Genomic DNA, 23,769 nt, shown 5'->3' on the forward strand with positions numbered 1-23,769 from the left:
TATTCCAAGGATGCGCCTGAGGCAGTGCAAGTGGAAGACGTTCAGCCTCTTTTCCTGGCGGACATACAGGGTCCAAGTCTCGCTGCCATAAAGGAGGGTGCTGAGGATGCAGGCACTGTAGACTTGCATTTTGGTGTGAGTGTACAGCTTGTTGTTATTCCACACTCTTGCTGAGTCTGGACAGAGTTGTGGACGCTTTTCCGATCCTCCTATTTAGCTCAGTGTCCAACAACAGGGTGTCAGTGATGGTGGACCCGAGGTAAACGAACTCGTGGATGACCTCTAACATATAGTTGTCAATGCTGATTGATGGGGATTCAGCAACATCCTGACCGAGTACATTTGTCTTCTTTAGGCTGATGGTTGCATCCTTGCACGCTTTGGAGAACTGCTCCAGCAGTTCTTGAAGCTGGTCTTCTGTGTGAGACACTACAGCAGCATCGTCTGCGAACAGCATGTCTCTGATGAGGACTTCCTGCACCTTAGACTTAGCTTTCAGCCTTGCAAGATTAAACAGTTTCCAATCAGATCTTGTGTGCAGCAAGATGCCCTCTGTCGAAGATCCAAAGGCGTGCTTCAGGAGGAGCGCGAAGAAGATCCCGAACTATGTCGGAGCAAGCATGCATCCTTGTTTTGACGCCGCTCCTGATTCTGAAAGCATCCAATAATATGCCGTCATATTGGATGGTTCCTCTCATGTCTTGTGGAACGACTGGATCTTCGTGAGTAACCGTGGAGGACAGCCTATCTTGTGGAGCAGTTTGAACAGACCATCTCTGCTGACCAAGTCAAAGGCCTTGGTCAGGTCGATGAAGGCTATGTAGAGTGGCTTCCTCTGCTCCCTGCACTTCTCCTGCAGCTGCCTTAGAGAGAAGACCATATCAACGGTAGACCTCTCTGCTCGGAATCCGCACTGCGATTCGGGGTACACCCTCTCAGCAATCTTCTGGAGTCTGCCGAGGATGACACGAGCGAACAGTTTACCAGTGACGCTTAGGAGGGAGATTCCATGGTAGTTGTTGCAGTCGCTTCTGTCTCCTTTGTTCTTATACAACGTTACAATGTTAGTGTCGCGCATATTCTGTGGAACCTCACCCTCTTTCCAGCACAGGCACAGTAGCTCATGTAGGGGTTCCAGGAGTGTGTCCGCGGCACACTTGATTACCTCTGGTGGTATACCGTCCTGGCCAGCGGCCTTTCCTGCTGCAATGCTGTTGATGGCTCTCTTCAGTTCATCCACAGTCTATTCCTGATCCAGTTCGTCCATTACTGGTAGGAGCTCGACGGCATCGAGGACTGCATCAACCACAACGTTCTTGCGTGAGTACAGCTGGGAGTAGTGCTCAACCCAGCTCTCCGTCTGTTTGGCTTTGTCAGGGATGACTTCACCAGATTTGGATTTCAGAGGTGCCATCTTGTTCTGGGTGGGTCCTAATGCCTTCTTCATACCCTCGTACATTCCTCTGAGATTACCAAAGTCGGCACAGGTCTGGATGCTGCTGCATAGCTGGAGCCAGTGGTTGTTGGCACAGCGCCTGGCTGTCTGCTGTACTGTTCTTCTGGCCGCTCTAAGTGCTTGCTGGGTATTCTGGCTCAGTGGGCGTTTGTACTCCAGGAGTGCAGCGCGCTTCTTTTCAATGACTGGAATCATCTCATCGGAGTTAGCTTCGAACCAGTCATTCGTGTTTCTGGCTCTTCTTCCAAACACTGACAAGGCCGTGTTCTAAACCATATCCCTCAGATGTTGCCATTTGGATGTCACATCGGTGTCCCTGGGGCCGCTGTGTAGATTTTCCTGGAGGGTGTGTCTGAACTTTTCAGCTTTCTCCGAGTTTGCCGTCTTTCTGGCGTCAATGTGGGGCCTTCCAGCAGGTTTAGAGCGGTACAGCTTCTTGGGTCTCAGCTTAAGCTTGGAGCAAACTAGCGAGTGATCTGTATCAGAGTCAGCACTATGATAGCTGCGTGTCAGAAGGACGTTTTTGAGGTTCTTACGCCTAGTGATGACCACGTCTAGTTGATGCCAGTGCTTCGAGCGTGGGTGTCTCCACGACACTCTGTGCTGTGGTTTCGTTTGGAAGAATGGGTTTGTGACGCACAGATTGTGGTACGTGCACAATTCATGGAGATGCTGTCCATTGTCATTCATTTTTCCCACACCGAAGTGTCCTAAGCAGGAAGGCCACAAGGCTCAATCAGCTCCAACTCTTGCATTGAAGTCACCCAAGATGTACAGTTGTTCACGAGCAGGTATTTGCGCTACAGCAGCACTAAGCACGTCATAGAACTTGTCTTTTACTTGTCTTTTACTTCTGGTGTGGTGTACAGGGTTGGAACATAAGCGCTGATCAGGTGGATGGGACTGGCGCAAGTTTGAAGCGTGATCCGAAGAAGTTTTTCTGATCCGCCCATGACTAAATCCACCATTTGTAGAAGGGTGTTTCTGACAGCAAAGCCAACACCATGCTCTCTGGGTTCTTCTTGGGCTTTACCCTGCCATAAAAAGGTGTAGTCCTTTTCCTTTAGAGATCCCGAATCTGCGAGGCGCGTCTCTTGCAGTGCAGTGATATCAACTCAGAGCCTCTTCAGTTCCTCGTTGATGACAGCGGTCTTTCGGGTGTCACTGATGGCCTGAAGATCTTCAGTGAAGCCGGTCAGCATGGTCCGCACATTCCAGCAAGCAAGCTTTAATTGTTAGTTTCTCATTTCTTGTTGATTTTTCTTATTGGTTTACCTGGTGCCCAAAATTTTAGTCACTTGTCAGGTTCAGGAACCTTAAGTCTTAAGCCTCATGCACCCAGTGAGGCAGGTGAACTGTGGCGGGACAGTACCATATTGGCTGGGGGCTGCCCAGCTTGAGGCGGGCGGTGACTGTCCAGTGAGATGCGAGGAGATCTCTCTCGTTCTCTATGCCAGTCGAGCAGGAGTTTATAACTGGTATCTGTTGCCTCCCGTGTTTGATGCAACGCTGTTCAGCGATGCCGGAGTACCTCTCCGGGCGTGAGCCTGGGCACTTATTATGGAGACTCTGGGCTGCCCAGACACCAGTGTCCCCTTCTCGTCTTTACTGATATAATCCAAAGGAGAGGATAACCTCCACGTGTGGTACCAGCTCAGCTGCAGGAGTTGCTGGGACAGTGCCAGAAGTTGACACCAAACCGCCTTTGGACTCCACTCCGGATTTTCTGTCAGTGTTTACTCCCTTAGCCTTTCTCCTTCCCAGGATAACCCACAAGGCAGTGGGGTGTGGAGAATGTGGTTAAGGATCCCAATACTTCATACCTCCCTGTCAACACAAGTCACCATAGCTCCCTGTGGAGCAATGACCTCATATCTCTGGGACCCTTCTCCCCACCTTTCGTGTTCCCCCCTCTCCCCCCCGGTTACCATCACCATAGGACCCTCCCCAACCCACTACCCCCATCTGCTCCCATGTCCACCCTACTCACTGCACTGGCCCCTCTCCCCCTAACTGCTCTCATTGCCCCCAGGTCCACCTTCCCCTATCGCTCTTCAGTCTCTTCTCTTCAGAGACTCCTTTTCCTGATAGTGCTGCCTTGCAGGGCACAGGTGGAACACCATACGTGAAAAGGACAAACAAACATGGGGCTCCTCCTTCGGTGAACTCCCAGAGGCAAACTCCCTTCCCTTTTAGCTGCTGCCCCTGTTCGTTGCTCATGGTGTTCGCTGAGAGCTGCAGCAGCTAACGGGGAAGGGAGTTTGCCTCTGGGCAAAGCGTCCTAGAGGAGCTTGGGTGAGTGTGGGATTTGGGGGGTTGGGTGATGAGCTGGTGGGTGAATGTCTGTCTGTCTGTGCAGCTATGTTACTTTGCAGAGAAGGGCAGTTTGATCAGCTGCCTGTGTGCCTGAGTAGTTTGCAAGGTGTGAATTGGGGGAGTTTCCTGCCAGGTGAGCCTTCAAGGGCTGATTAGACTGGAGGCAAGGCTTTCAGCCAGGCCTAACCAGCTAGCAGCTCTCTCTATAAGAAGGGGGCTGTCAGCGAACACCGTTGACAGCTTAGTTTTATGGAAAAAATTAATTTTTCAGTAAGGTAATTTCTGGGCAAGATCTTAGTTGATTTTTTAACCCCAATATTATTTCATTTAAAAAAAACTTATAAAACATGCTTACATGTTTATCATAGCTGATAAATAGCTTTTACACTGACTCCTTAGGTAAGTTTCAAATTGCCATAAAGTTTTATGTTTATTCACATGATGCTGTAACGAATAAACTTGTTTATATTTAATATATGTACTCCTACTTACACTCAAATATTTCCTCTTATTTAGGAAGCTGAGCAAGCAAGAACAGACTACTACATTAGAACACTATCACTTGAATTTCAAAACGTAAGTAGTTCAAAAATTGATGTTTTCCCCACTCAGGACATTTACTTAAGTGAGTTATTTGTATTTTATATTTGTAGTCTTAATGTTGTGTGATTTAAAATCTCAGACCAAAGATCTGATGGTAAAAAATGAAGGAAATATACAGACAAATCGAGTCACAAATAAAAAAGGAAACACTTGTCTCTTTGCTTTTGTACATAACCAAGTTTGTAAGGAGTATAAGTAGTTTAGTTAAAAGAAATATAAGGTTCATGAATTGTTTTAACATATCTGTTTTTGTGGCAGTGCTTCTGTAGTTAACCAGATCTGTAGGATATTGTTCAGTAGTGTTCATCAACAGTACAAGCCCAGATCTTCAGCAGAATTATACCATTTGAAGTCCTTGAATCAATGCTGTTTACATGAACTAAATGTCTGATCCATAAGTATAATCTGATGGGCTAAAGAAGGTTTTTTGGTCCTGCCAACCTCTGTGAGGCCTTTTAATATGTGATTTGACTGATTATAATTGTGTCTGACTGACTTACCTGACTGCCCAACCCACAGATCATTACTTATTAGAAGTGCTTCCTGATGTTTGTCCTTGAAATTTTTTTTAATGCCCAGTTATACCCAAGTGCCTTGTTATTTTTGTTTAACATAAAAATGATACTGTTCTTCAGCCTGGCTTTGATTTAAAAAAAAAAAATTCCATCTGGGTTTCAGTATCTTGTTGACATGGTGTCTAAAGATTTGTTTTAGTTTCAGTTAATAGATGCTTTTAGCTTTTGCTTAATAGGTGCTGACCTTCTTCTTGCTTCTGCTTGTCAATTTGCTTTTGTCAGCTGAAATCTTTGAGGATTTGGCGGATGCAGTCAAAGCTCAAAATAGAAATAAGTGTTTTGAAAAAAATCTGTGCTTAAAGCATATTCTCTTTCTGCCATCAAAATTACTACCAAAGGCAGCATTACTAAAATTACATTTTAAAGATATTATTCATTGGTTAAGATAAGAATCATAGGAATATCTGACACTTCAGTACTTATGATTAATGTACAGTGATAGCACCAATTAATACTGATGTATTTCATATTAATTTGGAAGTTATGAATGTAACTTCTCAAAAAAAGCAATCACTTTTTTTGTAAAATAATGCTAATTTCTTCAAGTGATGTCCCTATGGCTATGTCTGCACTGGAGAGTTTTACTGACAAAACTGGCATTTTGCCGACAAAACCCAGGGAGTGTCCAGTGTCCCATGGTGGTCTGTTGACAGTAAATTGACAGAACTCGGCACTTTGGTCAATCATGTTCTGCTGTTCCCCCATGAGGCATAATGCCTCTATCAACAGAAAGCCACTCTGGACGTAAGGGGGTGGGGGGCCTCTGTCAACACAGAGTGATTCTGGGACACCGGGCATCCCTGTCTGCTCTACTTCTAGTCGGCCTTTTTGTCACGAGAGCAGTTGGGCAGTGATCCATTTGGTAAGTTGGCTGCAATATGTCGACAGAAGTCTTGTTGGAAGATATTTTCTGTCGACAAATCCCTGTAATTTACACATAGCTTATGAGTGCTCCATGTGTACGCGTGATAGTGCTGCCTGTACCTGAGACTGGGAATCTTCTTTATCAGTGCCTTTTGGCTCTCTCATGCGCACCTGGCTACGCTCACACTCTGTGCAGGAAGCATGTATCTAATGCAGTGCAGTCTGGCAGCCCACAATTCCTCTTTACTGCCTGTGGTCTGGGATGGAATCCACAGCACAGTCTGCTTCTCCTATTTCCTTAAAGGCTGAAACTCTCTGGCTTGGGTCACTGTGGTCCAGCAACATCTGTTGTCTACCAAGGCCATGGATGTTAATGGACCAGAAAGTTGTGGGGGCCTCAGGATTGGCCACTGAGCCCAGCAGGTTGTGCTGATGGACCCCAGAAGTGCCAGAACTGACTTCCATGGTCCATCAAATTCCCTTCTTCAGGACTGATCAAGTCCTGAGGGTGCCAAACCAGGGAGGTCCATCTTGCACTATATATAGTGCCTTACATTTTAATATCCTCTTTTCTCTTTTTTTCCTGCATTTTACATATGTTAATTTTACCTTCCGCTTTACTTCATCACTTAGGTTTGTTTCTCCACTTCCCGACTGGGAAGCTTTTTCCTTCATCATTATCCTCAGATGCTTCAGGTTTAAGTGGTGTATCTCTTTCAGGGCTGCCTTCCCCTTAACAGATACCTGCAGTGCATTCACCCTCTGGGAGATGGACACATCCTACAGAAGTGTTCCGACTGGATTGGCCTGAAATCCAGAGTCAGAAAAGACCAGGGCATAAGATTCAGCCTTCTCATTGAGAACTCTCTCTGACCTGTATCAGACCTAGGTCTGGATTCTTCCCCAGAGAAGCCCTCGTGCTTTGCCAGTTGGTTTGCTGACCCTTATTTCCCATGTTCCTTGAAGAAAGAGCTTCACTGTCTCGCTTGGATGAAATAAAAAGCAGGCTCACTACTGGAGACACTGCTCATAAGAACACCATCCCCAGTGATGGCTCTTGCCTCAGCATCATTTGACAGGGGTCAGAGATCCAGGGCCCATCCAAGTATCTCCAGTAACCAATGTGAGGAAATGGTCTTAGGATCCTAACCAAGCAGATCTGAAGTTCTTTGTAGCATTGTCCAGCTCTGGGGCATGAAACAGTCTTTCTTCCATAACTACAGCTCTGAAAAATTTCCTGGTACCACAACTGTTACCAACAGCAGTGAACTTGTTGTTAACCCTGAATAAACCCTTGGCACCAGACAAGTCTCTTGCACCATCTACAGGTATTTCGGTCGATCATACCTTTCCTTTATCATCAAGTCATACACTGTTTGTGCTTTTTCCCCATTCTACAAAACTTTAGGTACCGTAAAGACCTGCTGCTGGAAACGTGCACTCTTGAGTTCTGCTTTCAGTGTGCACTCTTGCTGCCCTGAAGACTCAACATTTTTCCCTTTCTCCACTGAGGACAGTATCTCCTTTCCCCAGCAAAGAGGAGGAAGAGATGTTCCAGTACTCCCTCATTTATAAGGCAAATCGTATCTGCTCATCTTCACTATCCACAGTCCACATGTGTTCACAATCTTGGTGTGGGCTACAATGGATACAATCACATGTTCCATTCATTCCTTCCTGACCATATTAGGACCCTTGGGCCTGGTACAGGGAACCCTCCCAGGGAGCAAAAACTGAGACCTACAATCTTTTTTTTTTTTCTCCATCAGTGTCTTGCCCTCAAAAGACCTGGTACTAACTGGAGAGGAGGAAAAGGAGAATCAGACTCCACATTTTCTCTTCCTCCTTCCTCGACAAGGATATCATGCCTCCACCTCCTACAGTTGTCAGTGACTTCACAAACTTTCAGGACTTGTTCTTCAGAGTTGCAGACCCCCTGCAGGTTCCTTGAAGGAAGTCAAGGATCTAGCAGTAGGGTTGATCTCCGGCATCTCTCTACCAATCAGTGTTATCAACTGTGCAAAGCTACTCTGGCAGTCCCCAGCATCCATCCCTCAGGCCTTGCCAGTGATCATGTCGCGCGCGCCCCCCCCCCCCCCCAAAAAAAAAAAAATCCTCCAAAGGATGTGCAGTTTCTATTCTCGCACCCACTACAAATTCTTTGTGGTCTGTGCAGTGCTAGAAAGAGGCTTTCCATACCAATCGTATGCTAGTCATCCAGGCAGGGACTGAAAATGCTTGGATTTATTTGGACAGGCATTTCCTGTCCCTAAAAATAATTCAGATCTCAGCCATTTCAGATAGTTGTTATTCAGGGGAAAAAAAGGTTACACAGGATAGTATGTACAGTTGTATCAATGTATTTTGTTTGTGATGTCCTCCTGTGCCTTCATGATCTATAACACATCCTATATTCTCCCATTTTTGGTAATGTTTTTTGATACTCCCCGCAACCCCCTCGCACTAAGTAGGTTCAGAGGGATTTTGAGTATATTGTGCTTTGTACGTATGATGAATTGCTCCTTAAATTCTTTTTTTGGGGGGAGGGATATCTCAGTGTTTTGAGCCTTGGCCCGCTAAATCCAGGGTTAAGAGTTCGATCCTTGAGGTGGTCATTTAGGAATTTGAGGGAAATTAATTAAAAAAAAAATCTGTTAGAGATGGTGATAGGTCCTGTTGTGAGCGCAGAGGACTGGACTCAACCTATGAAGGTCCCTTCCAGTTCGATGAGATAGGTATATCTCCATGTATAATAAGTTCAGGATACTAGATTATGGGCAAAAAGTTGAGTCAGAGCTGGTCCCTCTAGAACAAAATATTTAACCTATTTGGTCAGTAGAAGGATTTTTTTTTTTCTAGACGTGAGCATCTGCTTCTCTCTTTTTACAAAAAAAAATTAGTTTCAGCAATTAAGTACTCTTCATTATTTGATCAGAATTTATCTTATCACTCAGTTCAGTAAAGGAGAAAAATTGGCATTTACAGTCTGGAGATGAACTTAATGAAATGAAAACCTTTTCATCTACTTCCATGAAATGCTCATTGTAATGTCATTATGCAGTACTTTTCTGCAGTTTTTCCTCAGGTCACTTAGTTGATTCTGTTGTAAAAAGTACTCATGAAAAGCATAATTTTACAAGTTGTTTTTCTGCCAATCCTGCAGACTCTTCCTGGGATCTGAATGTCTTCTGGGATCTTTGCATATCTGCACAATTCATAAAGCTTTTGCAGACCAAATTTAGGTCTCTACTGACATCTATGGGAGCCAGTGGTTGTCATAGGTTGCACAGGTGTAAACAATTAAATTTTTAATATATTCAGTTGATGTACAAGACAGAATAGAATCTCTCTTTTTAGCTATGTTGGTTTTGTAAGGGCCAACAAAAGTGAAAACTGGTCTGTACATCTGTGTTGCAGAGTTGTCCATCTTGTAGTCCCTCTTTTCAACCTTTTGGCTTAAAGTAGTGGTTTTCAACCTGTCTTTCACAGGCTTCTGGGGTACTGCACGCTATTTGCACTTCCATTTGAAATTTTTAAGGGTCTGCAAATGTCAAAAGTTTGAAAACCATTGGCTTAAGTTTATCAGCAAATACTTACATTTGCTAAATATAATTTAAGGTTACAAGTTTTACTTTATAAAAAATATATATATTTTTGGGCAGCAAAATTGGAGAGGGTGATTTCCTTATCAACTCCAACACCATATCTTTTTCATCAACAGTTCTCTCCTTTCTCAGCCCTTTTAAAATTTTACTTCATGTTCTCTGTATATGTGCATATATATGGCGATACACATCGCATAGAGCTGGAAGGGACCTTGGGAGGTCATCTAGTCCAGTCTCCTGCCCTCTTGGCAGGGCCAAGCAGCACCCCCAACCCCCTTTTTTTTTTTTTTTTTTTCAATCTATTTGCCCTAGATCCCTAAATGGCCCCCTTAAAGGCTGAGCTCACAACCCTGGGTTTAGGCCAATACTCAAACCACTGAGCTGTCTCCCACCCCCACCCCCCTCCAAAAAACAAAACAAAACACCAAAGCTTTGATGGCTGGGAGTTGAACCCAGACCAACTGCATGGAGGGCAGCCATGCTAACCGTTGTACCACCAATGCCCGCTTCGCTCTGGCTAAATGCAACATCTGCTGTCCTTGCAGTGAAAGTCTTTGGTCTGGAAAATACATCATGCAGGAAGTTGTTCAAACAATTGTTCAAAATTCTTCAAGGTGTAATTGATTTGATTTTTTCTTAGGAAAATCGTCGAGTGTATCAGTTTCATTATGTGAACTGGCCTGACCACGATGTTCCTTCATCATTTGATTCTATTCTGGACATGATCAGCTTAATGAGAGAATACCAGGAGCATGAAGATGTGCCTATTTGTATACACTGCAGGTACCAAATAGAGAAGTATTTTTTTTAAAGTTGCTTGGCACAAGACTTACACGTCAAGTATTTAATTGTCAGAAGTTACTCTTTTAGCGTCTTTCTGGCAGTGGGCTATCTTTATATACTGTGTACAGGAGTGTGTATGCTTCAACTTGCCACCTACCCAATGGCTAAAGGAAAATTTTCATAGCCTTAAAATGCAGCCCATGTCTGCTGTTTCTTATCGTTCAAGTGACGTATTGAGGCCAAAGTAATGGAAGCTGTTTCCGAGGTCATTCCAGAACTAAATTGGTTGAAGTATTAGAATATGTCTTATGGATAAGAGGCCTAATGAGTCAGTCTGTCTTCTCAAATTCTATAAACACAGGATATTGACCTGCTGCAGGTTTATATTGCTGGCATACTTGACAAGTACATAACTTCTGTTCCTATATTAAGGAAGGTGACAGTGCCAAGAAATAACAGACTTTTATGCTTTTAATATGCATCCATATGCAAATTAAACATAGTGATTGGATTTCTGGCAAGCTACCAGTGCAGATGTTAAGTCTCTCATACAAGCACACTTTTTTGCAATTGTTTTAATGAAATAAGGGTTAAAACTACATTTCAAATTTACCCCATGTAGTGGGGTCAGCTGTCTGCCTCGGTGCTTACTGCTGGTCACATCAGGAATTAGCTCTGAGTGGTTGGTGTCACACTCATTGTCTGCTTTCTGCTCTGTTTTGTCTTCACACTGGCTCTGGATCCATGTCACTCCCTTGATCTGCATTGTCTGCTTCAGGTCACTGGCCTCTGCCCACTTCTCTATTCTCCCCCTTTTTAGGGGTGTCATCAGTCCTCCATCCATACACCTGTCTGCACAGCGAACTGCATAGGCAAAATCTAGCCCAGGGTGGGGATCCATTTTTGGTGTTGGGGGGGCTGTGGGCACTGGTCCACAGGAAAATCAGTCAGGGGCCATACAAAAATAAACCCCTCACTGATGTGGGGTCTGCACCCCTGAACTGTCACCCCACTCCTGCAACCTACCTTTACTGAGATCCTGCCTCCCTATCCCTATCCTGCTCGTGCATGCTGCCTCCTGTCAAAATCCTGCATCCCCATCCCTGTCTTGCTTCCTGGCAGCCCCCATCCACATACAGAGCCCCTCATTTTTGGCCCCTCTCTAGAGCCCAGTGCAAACATCAAATTTACTGTATTCGCAATTTAGAAAAATCCATCAGTTCTAGTTTTTCCAGTCTGCTGTAATGAACTTCTGATTGAATAACAGGATAAACCATAATATAAAATGGAGGCTTATGCAATTGTCACTTTTCTCTTAAAAGAATAAATTATAACATAGCAATGACTATACCAGAAAAAGTGAAGATAGAACCACCTTTCCAGACCTTTGAACTTCACAAAAGGGTGTGGAAACTTTCTTTCTCCTGACAAAAACCTGTGAACAGCTATGCTGTAGACAGAGCACCACTCCAACTTCCCCTACATAGCCATGCTGTAAATGCTTGAGCTGTTAGATCAGTTACATGTTGTTCTTTATACTACATAGAACGTGCAAAATTGCTTCAATGTGCTCTATTAAACTGTTTCTTCATAAGTGAAGTGTTACCTGTTAGCTATGAAAACATTAAAAAGTACTTGCAGTAAAGTACATGTATTTTAACTTAGATCATTGTCAAAAGAACTATTGAGTAACTATTTGTTTATGTCCATAGTGCAGGATGTGGAAGAACAGGAGCCATCTGTGCCATAGATTATACATGGAATTTGCTAAAAGCTGGGGTAAGGAAGGAATATAATTTATTACAGCATTGCTGACAGTTTATCAGTGTTTTTAAGGAGTCAGGGAGAAGCCAGTGGTCAGCTGGCTTCCCCAACTCCTCTCCTAAGGTAGGGTCCCTGGGGCTGGAGTTGCTACCAATGGAGCTCTGGACCACTGCCAGCTCCTAGCCACAGGGCTTCCAGGGTTCCTCTGGCTCAGGTCAGCTCCTTGGGGCTGGAGCTGCCAATGGATCTCCATGCCCCAAATGTGGGGCTGACAGGGTCCCCAGCTACCCAGCTGAGGATCTCAGCCTGGGCTATTGAGGTGCTGATATGGCATACTGGCTAGTACTGGCACAAAAATAGCACTGCATTTTATACCAGCGATTAAACTTCCAACTTGTTGGGGTGTAACTGACTCAGAAATATCAAATATTCAGATGTCTACAGTATATTTAAAAATTGGCCTTAGGCTACTTATGGAAGCACTTGCTTGTATCAACAGAACTTCAAACCTATCCCATCTCAGAATCTAAGCATATCAAGGTAAAATATAAAGCTATAAACTGTATAGTTTATAAAACTATAAAATGTTTATAGCTGTGTTAGTCTGTATTCTGTCAAAACAAAAAAACAGTCTTGTAGCACTTTAAAGACTAACAAAATGATTTATTATTAGGTGATGAGCTTTCCTGGGACCCATTTCTTCAGATCATCGCCATACCAGAACAGACTCTATATATAAAGCACAGAGGTCCATGAATTGTTATCAAAGTTGACAAATCAGAAAAATTATTGAGGTTGGCGAATCAGATAAAAGAGCAGAAAGGGTGGGCGGGGGGGAGCAGGGCAGGAAGTTAAGTCAAACATCAAAGTATGTGAAAGAGCCCTTATTATGGGTCAGGTAATTGCTGTCTCTGTTCAAACCATGTGTTAATGTGTCGAATTTGAATATGAATGTTGGTTCCAAACATTCTCTGTTAGTCTCTTGTCCAGTAGTACATAGTTCTGAGTATATTAGTCTGAATGCTGATCTGAAGTGCTATTTTTCTGATTAATTCCATAGATCAGTTTTTTAGCATCTACCAATATACTGCAGAGTATGCTCATTCATTTTGTTTTGCAAGGGTTTCTTAAAAGTATCTTAGACATTCTGCATTTGAAATTTCAAAAGCTTACCTGCTTTTATATTTCTCTTGAAGTGTTTTAGGCTCATGCTGATGGTTGCCATAATAGCAGTGTATCAGATGCTTCTACCAAGTCTGTCACACTTGCAGAATTGATTTTAAAAATATTTGTGTGATCCATCAGTGAAACTATTGTAAATATTGGTTCTGAAAGAATTGTTGCTCTAAATTATTTGCATGAGATTCACTTACATGGAGGTCAGCTTTCTATAAAAGTAGTACAAGGCATCCTGTAGTGCTTACTTTAAAAATTGGTCTGATATGTTTTAAATTGCTATGCTGACAATATACTGTATTGTTTTATAGAGAATAACTTAACTTTACCCTATATTTCAGAAAATACCAGAAGAGTTCAATATATTTAATTTAATACAGGAGATGAGGACACAAAGGCATTCTGCTGTGCAGACCAAGGTAGTATTCTTCTGTAGTGTAGATCTGGACTTTATGGCATGCCCTCTTTTAAAAGTACATTAATCATAATCTTTAATGCCTGTAAAATAGGAGCAGTACGAACTTGTGCATCGAGCCATAGCTCAACTGTTTGAAAAACAGCTACAGAAATATGAGAGTCGCACAGACTTGAACATTGCTGATGGAGTGGTATGTTTGTTTTTTTTGCCATATTGCTTTTCAATTAAAATTATAGCTTTTTACCTGCTGTTTTATGTTATACTGTGCATTCAGTCCTTGATCTTATTTGTTTTAAACATTTTTTGTGGTGATCAGGAAGTGTGAGTTTGTGAACCCATGGGCTGCTTATAGATCTCTTAGCAGGTTTAATTAACTAGTGTTCTGCTTGCTCTGGCAGTATGCAAAGAGTAACTTATCTGTGTTAAACCTTGGAATGGAATTTATTTTACTACTTACCATGAGTACAACTCCAGTACTACTTAAATGGTAGGAACTCTGTTTTACACAGGGGACTGTGGGCATTTTAAACACCCAGTCTGAGAGATTTCCTCTTAGCGTGGTTAGATAAATGCATAAAACTCCAGCATCTACTTTACGCTCCATTAGCAGTTCTTTCTTTGACCGCTACTAGTGGTAATGTCAGTGGGGATACAATGCCTGGCCTATAGAAATTAACTGTAAAATGATTGGTGAATAAAACCAGTTAGAAGGAACAAGTAAACTTCAAAGCTTTGTTTGAGTTAAAAAAAAATGTAGAGCAATAATTTATCCTCTGTCTAGTTTAATTACAAATAAAGGTGGGAATGGAGTTAATACATCAGTAATCTTTAAAACTCTTGAATGGACAAACTAACTTTCCATTTTCCTCTCCTCCCCATTCCTGCCCCCAATATACCTGTCTGAAAATACGACTGTGTTAAGGGCTTCTTTAAACCAGTTAAATGTGTACAGTAGACCCCCGACATACGCAGGCGTTGCATTCTTGCAACCCCTTCATAAGTCAAACTTCCAGCACACAAGGCAGGGGACCCAGGAAACTGATGAGTGCACCAGCCCTGGTCAGTTTCCTGGCTCCCACAGTGAGTCAGGGAGCTGGGAACCAGGCATCAGCCTTGCCCACTGGAGGTCTTGCAAGTACTGCTTCCACAGAGTGGAAAGGAGCAGGAACTAGATGAAGGGGCCTTTGTGATGGAGTAAGGGGTGTCATTTTCATCTCACAGACCATCTTGTTTTGCGGAGAAGATACCTTAATATATGGACTATTTGCAGTTTGTGCAGCTTCGATATGTAAAGCAGTCTTTCTGCCCTCTTAAAATTCCTGGAGGATTCTTGCCTCTTTCACTTCCACTTTTGTGATGTGCAGGGACCTTCTTCTGCTCCTTGGAAGAAATGGTCCAGTGGTCCCTGTAAGGTGTGTGCTTGTGCAGATGCTCAGGAGAGATTCAAACACCACCCAACTAATTAGCAGAGTGCCAATTGCTAGTCATGTGTTCCTACTGATGATGCACGTTTGCATATGCCTCAGTGCACATAAAATATATTCCTCACATATAGATGGAAATGCTTAGAGGGAGCCTTGTTGTATGACCTCTGCATTGGAGTGCTGAACCCTCAGAGCCAGTGTTCCCTCTAATTTATGGCCATATGAATGAATTTTGTTATGTACACCAATATGGAGATTGAGGGACAATCACCTCCATATTGGTGTGGACAAAATTCATTCTTCTTTGAGTGGTCCCCGTGGGTGCTCCACAGTACGTGTCGGGCTTGCCCCGGCGCCGCAGATCGGAAATCTTTAGCCGTCTCCGTCGGGTTGCGCATGTGCTGATGTGCACTGGCCGTTCGCGCGCCTTCGATCACGTGCGATCCGGTCCCCGCCAGTTCCTTCTCAACCGCCAACGGCTGCAGATGGATTCCACTCCGGCTCCAACGCCTGAGAAAGACAAAACTCTCTCTCAATTTTGTTTATATTGTTAATAGTTATTACTTTGGTAGTTTTAGTTCGCATTGTTAAAGTTGTTTCGTTAAATGTAGATATAGTTTAAAAAAAAAAAAAAAGGGAAGAAGAACGGAGGCAGCCGCCTTAAGTGGTCTGCTATCCTAAAAGCCGCGAACGTTGTCTTTTTCCAGGGCTGATTACCTGTTAAGTGCCCCATTAACATTCAAAGACTAAATGCCCGGGCCGAGGTGTCCTCGCTGGGGTTTAAGAAATGTGCGTCATGCCGTGAGGCCATGCCTGCCTCAGATGGGCATAGTGAGTGCATTCGTTGCCTCAGGGAGACCCACGTTCCACAAAAGTGTCCTCATTGCTCCAAGCTCACAGCCAGAGCCAGAAAGGACAGGGAGATGAGACTGAAAATGATCTTATTTGATAAGGCCCTCCAACCTGAATCATCGGAGAAGCCCCATAAGGAGGGGCCCTCAGGGTCGCACAAGAGGAAGGCAGCTTCCCTAATCTGCTCTGTACAAAAGAAAAAGAAGCTTTCTCCAGCTCGATCCTTGCCAGTAACACCTGCGAGCAGGACGAGCGGAGCACAGGCCTCTGACCCGTGGGCCGCTCAAAGCGGGATGACCGTAGCGCACGCAGCACGCTGCTGTTCAGGGTTAAGGGTCTTGTTTTTTAAGGCTGGGCTTTCTGGGAAGTTACCTGAACTTTTTCCGGGAAGGAAGAATGGACTTAGGATATTGTCAAATTACTATTTACCTACATATACCTATGTATTATAAAAAGTAATAGCACCTACTGATCAGCATATATGTGTTTCTAGGTGCTGTACAAATTCAACAAAGTTGTCATAATCTTTTGATGGGGGGGGGCAGAATAGTGAGCAAGGAAGATGATAATGTTAGGAACAGGGGTTACATAAGCTATGAACAGCAACAAAGGGTCCTGTGGCACCTTATAGACTAACAGAAAAGTTTTGAGCATGAGCTTTCGTGAGCACAGACTCACTTCATCAGATGCGCTATGAACAATCTCTTCTGAATCCTATGAAGCTGTTAATCATACATGTGCGGTTCCATCAGTCTAGTCAATGTTTTCTTGCCAGTGTAGAACCAAACCGCTCTCAAAGTATACTGCAGTTCAAATTTTTTCAGGAGGATTTTGAGAAGGGCCTTGTAATGTAATGCTCTTTGGGTTCAGGCATCTATCCTTAGCAGCAGAGCCAACAGCCTCGCTGAGCTCCTGGGCAAGGCAGTGGGGAGCCCTGCTCCGTTCCTGGAAGGGATGGGGCCTTGGGCAGAAAAGATGGGTCTGGGAGCAGCCAGCCCTCAGTGCCACCCAGACAATAATGCATTCTCCCTCATACCCCAGTGCTGCCCGGAGAGTACCCCATGGCATTCCAGCAGTGTAAAAGGCCTGAGATCCCAGCCTCCAGGATCTCTGGGCCCCTTTTGTGTCTCCAGAACCCAGGGTAGTTGCCTCCTTTGCCTCCACCCTGTCGGCACACGTGTTTCTTAGTGTGCTCAATAAAATATCCAGTATGGGCTTAGCCTCTGTGATAGGGTTCTTTAAGGCAGTCTGCTGTCTCATCCAGATAACAGTTGGAATCCGACTCCTTATTCATTTTCCACAAGGAAAGAGAAGTTGTCCTCATTTTCTCCAAAAGATGGACACTTTTTTTTACTTGAACCTCTGACCTAACACAGAGTAGATTGCACTATTCTCTTCACGGTACATAAAACTCCCAAAGCCTTTCTTACAAGAATGGAGGAAGTGCAACACAGTGTATCATTTAAGGATCCTTTTTAGGGATTGAGTTGCTGGGTATATAATTTCCCATACAATCAGTTTCTACGTGCAGGTGGTTTCTCTTGTCCAGTCAAGCTTCATGCCTACTGCACTGAAAGGCTGTGTCTACACGTGCACGCTACTTCGAAGTAGCGGCACTAACTTCGAAATAGCACCCGTCGCGGCTACACGCGTCGGGCGCTATTTCGAAGTTAACTTCGACATTAGGCGGCGAGACGTTGAAGTCGCTAACCTCATGAGGGGATCGGAATAGCGCCCTACTTCGACGTTCAACGTCGAAGTAGGGACCGTGTAGACAATCCGCGTCCCGCAACGTCGAAATTGTGGGGTCCTCCATGGCAGCCATCAGCTGGGGGGTTGAGAGACGCTGTCTCTCCAGCCCGTGCGGGGCTCTATGGTCACCGTGGGCAGCAGCCTTTAGCCCAGGGCTTCTGGCTGCTGCTGCTGCAGCGGGGGATTCATGCTGCATGCACAGGGTCTGCAACTCGTTGTCGGCTCTGTGGATCTTATGCTGTTTAGTGCAAGTGTGTCTGGGAGGGGCCCTTTAAGGGAGCGGCTGGCTGTTGAGTCCGCCCTGTGACCCTGTCTGCAGCTGTGCCTGGCACCCTTATTTCGATGTGTGCTACTGTGGCGTGTAGACGTTCCCTCGCAGCGCCTATTTCGATGTGGTGCTGTGCAACGTCGATGTTGAACATCGACGTTGCCGGCCCTGGAGGACGTGTAGACGTTATTCATCGAAATAGCCTATTTCGATGTCGCCACATCGAAAAAGGCTACTTCGATGTAGGCTTCACGTGTAGACGTAGCCAAAGAGTTGCTGCTTCTTGGGCTGAGGATGAAGTCTGACTTAGGCAAAGCAGGTGCCTGATGTCAAGCCATGCTGCATAGCTCTAACTTCCTTGGTTGATTAATACTTGACTAAAAGGTGCTTCAGGCAGTCCTCTCTCAAGAGACTTTGGAGTGCTGACTTTGTTTTTTCAATCCCCCACCTTATGCCCTCACTCTGAAGTTAGTTGTCTATTGGGTTAGAGTCACTCTGCATCCCTTCAGGTAAATCTTCCTCACCTGCTTTCCCACTCTATTTCTGGCCCTTCTTGGAATGATATTGGAGCTGCACTTTTTATGAAAATAGTCTGGAAAAACATACATTTTGTATCTTATAATACTAATTTTTCCAGCAGAGTGCATCTGTCTACTCTGGTAACACCTGGTACAATACAGGAAGAAGAGCAACATAAGATGAACATCAGTATTTCATTCATATACTACTACATTACTTGGAAATCCTGTGCTTTAGCAAAAATAGGTTTGGGGTCTTACGGGTGTCTCGTGCTTGAGTGACAGTTTAAGAGAACTCTCTCTGCTGTGGCCGTGTCTATGTCTAAGCTGGCGGGTAGTAGAAAGTTGTTAGACTGGGTATGCTTTTGAATGATTTCACTAGTTTTTCTTGCAATATAGGATTGGAGGTGTTTTGTTTTTTGGTCGTTGTTATACTTATTGATGTTTAATCATTTTGTCTAAATTCCTTGATTCATTTCATTGGGATAGTGTGATAGAGTCATGGTGCCATACATCAATGTGTCTGTGGGTAATTCGTACTCTACTGGGTCAGCCAGGGAAATGAGTAGTCATCATAGAGAGAATATTTAAAGTCTAGTATTTCTATTTCTCAAAATGTAGGGTTCAGCCTCCTTGGTCTGGCACACTCAGGACCTGAGCAATCTCAGATGAGGGATTTTGCCGTATCGGGGTGGTCAATTCTACACTCCCACCCTCCCCTGCTGGTGTTCCAGCCCTTGCTCCGGGGCTCCCCTCCCTAATGTCAGCTGCAGCTCCCTGACTCCCCATGCTTGCAGGATCTTTGACTACTGGCCCCAACCACCTCTCCCCAGCTGCAGCTTCCTGCTCAGCTTTGGCTTCCCGTCTGGCCTTGTGACTTCCTACCCAGCCCTGGCAGTGAGAAGCCACTCCCTCGCCCCAGGCTTCCTGCCTGGCCCCAGGGATGAGCTGCCACTCCTGGGACAGGGGCTTTCCATGCAGCCCCTGCCACAGCTTCCCCAAACGGCTTCTTGCTGGCCAGCCCTGGCAACTGCTTCTGGCCCCAGATGAAGGTGTCTCACTAGCTGCTGCTGGATCTTCTGCTCTCTTCCCGCCCCGCACCCAACCAGACCTGCTGCTGGTCCTCCTGTCCGGGGCTCCTGCTGCTGGTCCTCCTGTCCGCTTCTCCTCCCGGCCCCAGGACTCTGTGCTCCTGCAAGATCCGTGGTCTTGTTGGACAACAGATGTTGCTGGATGAGAGACTACTGTATTTGGAAGTTTCAGCCTGTATTATGATTTGGTGATAAACAGCAGGCAAATACATATTTTTAAAATATATATGCACATGCTTTTTGATAGATGTTCTGTTGTAAGAAACCTGATTTATTTTAAATTTAGTCAATTCTTTAAAATTCATCTGTGTCCCTTTAATTAAAAGTAATGTGTAATGTTTAAAGGTATAATTCAGTGTGATCTAGTGTAGAGCAGCCCTCACTGGAAATGCCAAGGTCAGTGCAGGCTGCAAAAGAAAGAGCAGACATTCCCAAAAGTGTTTAACACTGAAGTTAAACTCTTCCACTACTCACACTGTGCTCCTGGACCGCCCCCCCCACCACTCAGTTATCAAGAAGCTAAAACAAAATCCCACAGCCCCCTTTATTTCATTCCAGTTCCCTTTGAGTCCATTAGAGTAAGAAGTTATTTAAAAAACTCCTGCTTGTGTATACCAAATGTTCTTCTGAACCCCAAAGGGCCAGCCACATTGAGAAGCTGGATCTTTCCCAAAATACTGTGGTGTCAGCCAATCCTTTAGTGTCTAGAACTAAAACTCTTTTAAAAGAAAAGAGGACAAGAAGAGAGTTGTTAAAGGTAAAAGAATCAAGTATATTATGGCAAACCTCTGGCTGTGCCTTGTGGATCCTGTGTTTCTAGGCACTGATCATATGCCACAGAGTCTCACCGTGATCCTCCATGCTGCCTCTTACCTTTTTCTAGAGGTCCTGGTGCACAGTTTACTAAGCCATCCTCATCACTGGCAGTCCAAGATTTGAATGAAGCCCCTCCATATTCCTGATCTCCCTTTCCAGGAGCAGATTTTCCCACCAAACCTCTCCAAGCCACAGAGACTCAGATCCCGGTATGTCTGCCCTCCACCAAACTATTTAGCCAGCTGCCCTCGCTCTGGCACAATATACAGAGACTACAGAATCGATATATCGAGTTCTTAGCAGTATTGGTGACTTTATTGTCTTGAAAGTTCCTTTGGAACGCACCCACAGATTGGATGACTCATTCAATCCTTTTGTTCAGAAAATTGTTTTTAACGGTTGCTCCAGAGATAAGAAGCAGGATTGAAAACAAAATGGAGTTGATGCAGCTGCTTTTTGTATTCCTTTTTTCACTGGTACCTGTACTTCATGTGTCCCAAATACAAGCTTCACAGTATATGGGCGTGGAAAAGGCTTAGAGGTCTCTGGCCACGGACGTGCCCCTACAAGTCGTACTGAGTCATGAGGTGCACCCCTGGTTCCTTTCAACAGATCATTTTGGTCAATTTCCTGGGCATAGGATTATAAAAATCAATTTCATGATTTTAGTTATTTAAATCTGAAATTTCAGTATTGTGACTATAGGGGTTCCTACCCAAAAAGGACTTGCGGGGGGGTCACAGGTTTTTGTAGGGGAGGGGATTGCGGTAGTGCTACTCTTACTTTTGTATTCGTGCTCTGAAATTACTCCTTTCTAGCTGCTCAGTTCTGTAGGCAGTGTATTAGCCAGCAGCAACACAGAACCAAGGATGACATGGAATGGTACTGCTACCCTGACTCCTGTACTGATGCCTATAGAGCTGGGCACTCAGCCAACAACTGCTTCTCTCTAGCCACCTAGTTCAGAAGGCTGTACAGGAAGGAAGGGTAGCAATATGACTTCCCCTAAAATAACCTTGTGACCCCTTCCAAGTCTTTTGGGTCAGGACCCCCAATTTGAGAAATGCTGGTCTCTGTGAAACCTCTGTAGTACAGTATAAAAACACACAAGACTAGATGTTCACATGTGGTGACCAGATTTCACCATCCATTACCCATTTTTTACAGCCATGATTTTGATAGGCTCCTGTTATGCAGCTTTGATGGCATTTGATGGGCCATAGATCAGGCTTGTAGTGCTGATATCAGTCTTTCTAGGAGTGTCACCTAGAAAACAGCACAAGTTTTAAAAATACAGATCTACTGTACAGATCTGTAACTCATAATATGAAGGTGATGCAGACATATAAATCATTACTTGGTAAATTGTAATCTTTTTGCAGATGTCTCAAGTTGTATATCTAATCAGATTTCTTGCAATTTTATAATAGTGGTATTAATGCTATCATGAAGTGTCTCACCTATTCCATACAGGATTACAATATGTATGAACACATATGTAAGCAATGATAAAAAGAAAATATCTTTGAACACTAAAGACTGGGAGAAGAACTCTGAAGGAGAGGCTGAAACCAGGTAGATTGAGTACTGGAAGTAATGCAGATGCTAAGATTTAAAACTTTTAATCCTGAAACAAGCAACAGGAAGAGGAAGGTTAATTGTGTCTACATTTGCTTTTTTTTCGTAGTATTTAACAACATTTATTGTGTTAACTTTATTTTGTGCTTAGAAATCATGTAAATTGGGAGTCAGTTTTGGCGAGAGTTAAAGGCAGCAGATCCCGAGCAAGGGAAATGCACTTGTGTCCTTAATGGTACCAGATGGGGGCAGAAGTACCAGTTTGAGGGCTTGGTCAAATGCATATGAGTATTTGGAGGTTATGTGTAAGGAAATTCTACTACGAAGCTGACGTAGAGGCAGCCCTCAAATCAGAAGTAGCACCATCAAGGGACTGTTCGAACAGAACCAGTTACAATGAGATTGTGGTCTTTGGGTATTGCTGCAATATAAGTTACCTAGTTCAAGACAGGCAAGGGAAGGTAAAAGCCAGTTTGCAATATCTGGGGCCCCCATGAATAAAACCTAATTTTTTTTAGTAGCTATTGAAGGCAATATTCTGTTAAAGAAATTTTGTGCTTATATAGCAGGAAAGAAATAATCTTAGTGCTACTTATCTTATCTAGTCAGTGGATTATTACAAATCCCCACATATTGCTCCATCAGAGTGAATCCTGCCCTGTTGTGAAGGCACTGAATCCTGCCCTGATGTGAAGGCACCGACTCCAAGGTGAAGAAAGGCAGGTTCTGTATTCTACTTTTGGCCTTTATGCAGAGACTCCAGGCAAGAAATACAGCTATAATGATTTTCTTTGTGTGAATCTGTCTGCAGAGAACTGGAGTACAGCTTATTGCATAATGGTCACAGAGCCTGAAATTATATGAGCCCAAAGCTCATCACCCCTTTCCACCAAAATTCAGTCCACCTATCAAACATCTAGTAACTAATTATATGCTCCTCCCATTTTGGCCTTACGGGTGTGGATACAGTGAGGGTTTGGGTTTTGGCTGAGCCATCTTTCAGGGTTTTCTTTGGTGTCTGCAAGTAGTACAGTCAAGAAATACTGGCCAGCAGGGTGAATAAATTACTTTTTGGGATAAACTAAGGAGATCCAGGCATGGGGAATTTTAAACTATCTTGTTTGTAGTCTGATGCATCCCAAAGAGCCTGTGATTTATCAAAATACCTCCAAGATCTGAGACTCAGTCATTGCTGCCAGGGATGGGTACCCGTTGGAAAGGCAGAGATCTTTCTGTATGTAGAAAAAGGAAAAGTGGCTCACTGCGTACAGCTGCATTCAATTTAGTATATTTCTGAGGAAGTTGCTTGTTAGATTCTCTGACACTAGTCTTGGGAAAAAATAAATTGATGGGACTTAATCCTTTGTCAGGTTTTACCAATCTCAGCCACTAATGCAAGCAGGGTCTGTTCTTCTAAATAAGTTGTTTCCTCTGTCATGACATGACCTAGCCATTTTCTGCTTGGGTTTCCTGTGCATGTCTTCCTGTAAAAATGAGAGAATGATACAATTAAGGAATAATTTACATGTTCAAAATGCTATATAAACTTAAACTTTGTGATGTTGGGTTCTGGTTGCTGCACTGGGCTTTGGTGTTAAGGACTTCTCCCTGGGAGGCCTCATCTTCTGGAATTTTCTTCTGCCTTTTTGACAGATATAATTTCTTGACATTTGGGGCACTGTAAAACCTATTGCTCTTCAAAGGCTTTACCTTATTCATTATATTAGCATTCTTGTTTCTTTTTTAACCTTCTGATTTCAAAGGTAAATCACTGCTTAAAAGAGAAGCATGTCAAACTTGCAGGATGCTCTGTGGCTTCTATTGTACTTTTAGAGGACAAAATGATGGTATAATTTACAACGGGGTGCCTGAAAGAGTGACTCTTGGGAAAGACTCATACTCACTAAATG

At 43.9% G+C, this 23,769-nt stretch overlaps 1 protein-coding gene across 2 annotated transcripts in view; it reads left to right on the forward strand.

Moving 5' to 3' along the window:
• The window catches only part of PTPN12 (protein tyrosine phosphatase non-receptor type 12), a 181,311-nt gene that overhangs the window by 90,535 nt on the left and 67,007 nt on the right, over positions 1-23,769 (forward strand). For both annotated transcript variants that reach the window (XM_075017187.1, XM_075017178.1), the window contains exons 7-11: positions 4,289-4,348; positions 10,060-10,202; positions 11,915-11,981; positions 13,484-13,561; positions 13,652-13,750. In XM_075017187.1, the coding sequence (XP_074873288.1) occupies positions 4,289-4,348; positions 10,060-10,202; positions 11,915-11,981; positions 13,484-13,561; positions 13,652-13,750 (447 nt within the window). The remainder of the gene's footprint in view (positions 1-4,288; positions 4,349-10,059; positions 10,203-11,914; positions 11,982-13,483; positions 13,562-13,651; positions 13,751-23,769) is intronic.

Source organism: Carettochelys insculpta, chromosome 1 (genome assembly GCF_033958435.1).
Source record: "Carettochelys insculpta isolate YL-2023 chromosome 1, ASM3395843v1, whole genome shotgun sequence".
Classification (NCBI taxonomy): Eukaryota; Metazoa; Chordata; order Testudines; family Carettochelyidae; genus Carettochelys; species Carettochelys insculpta.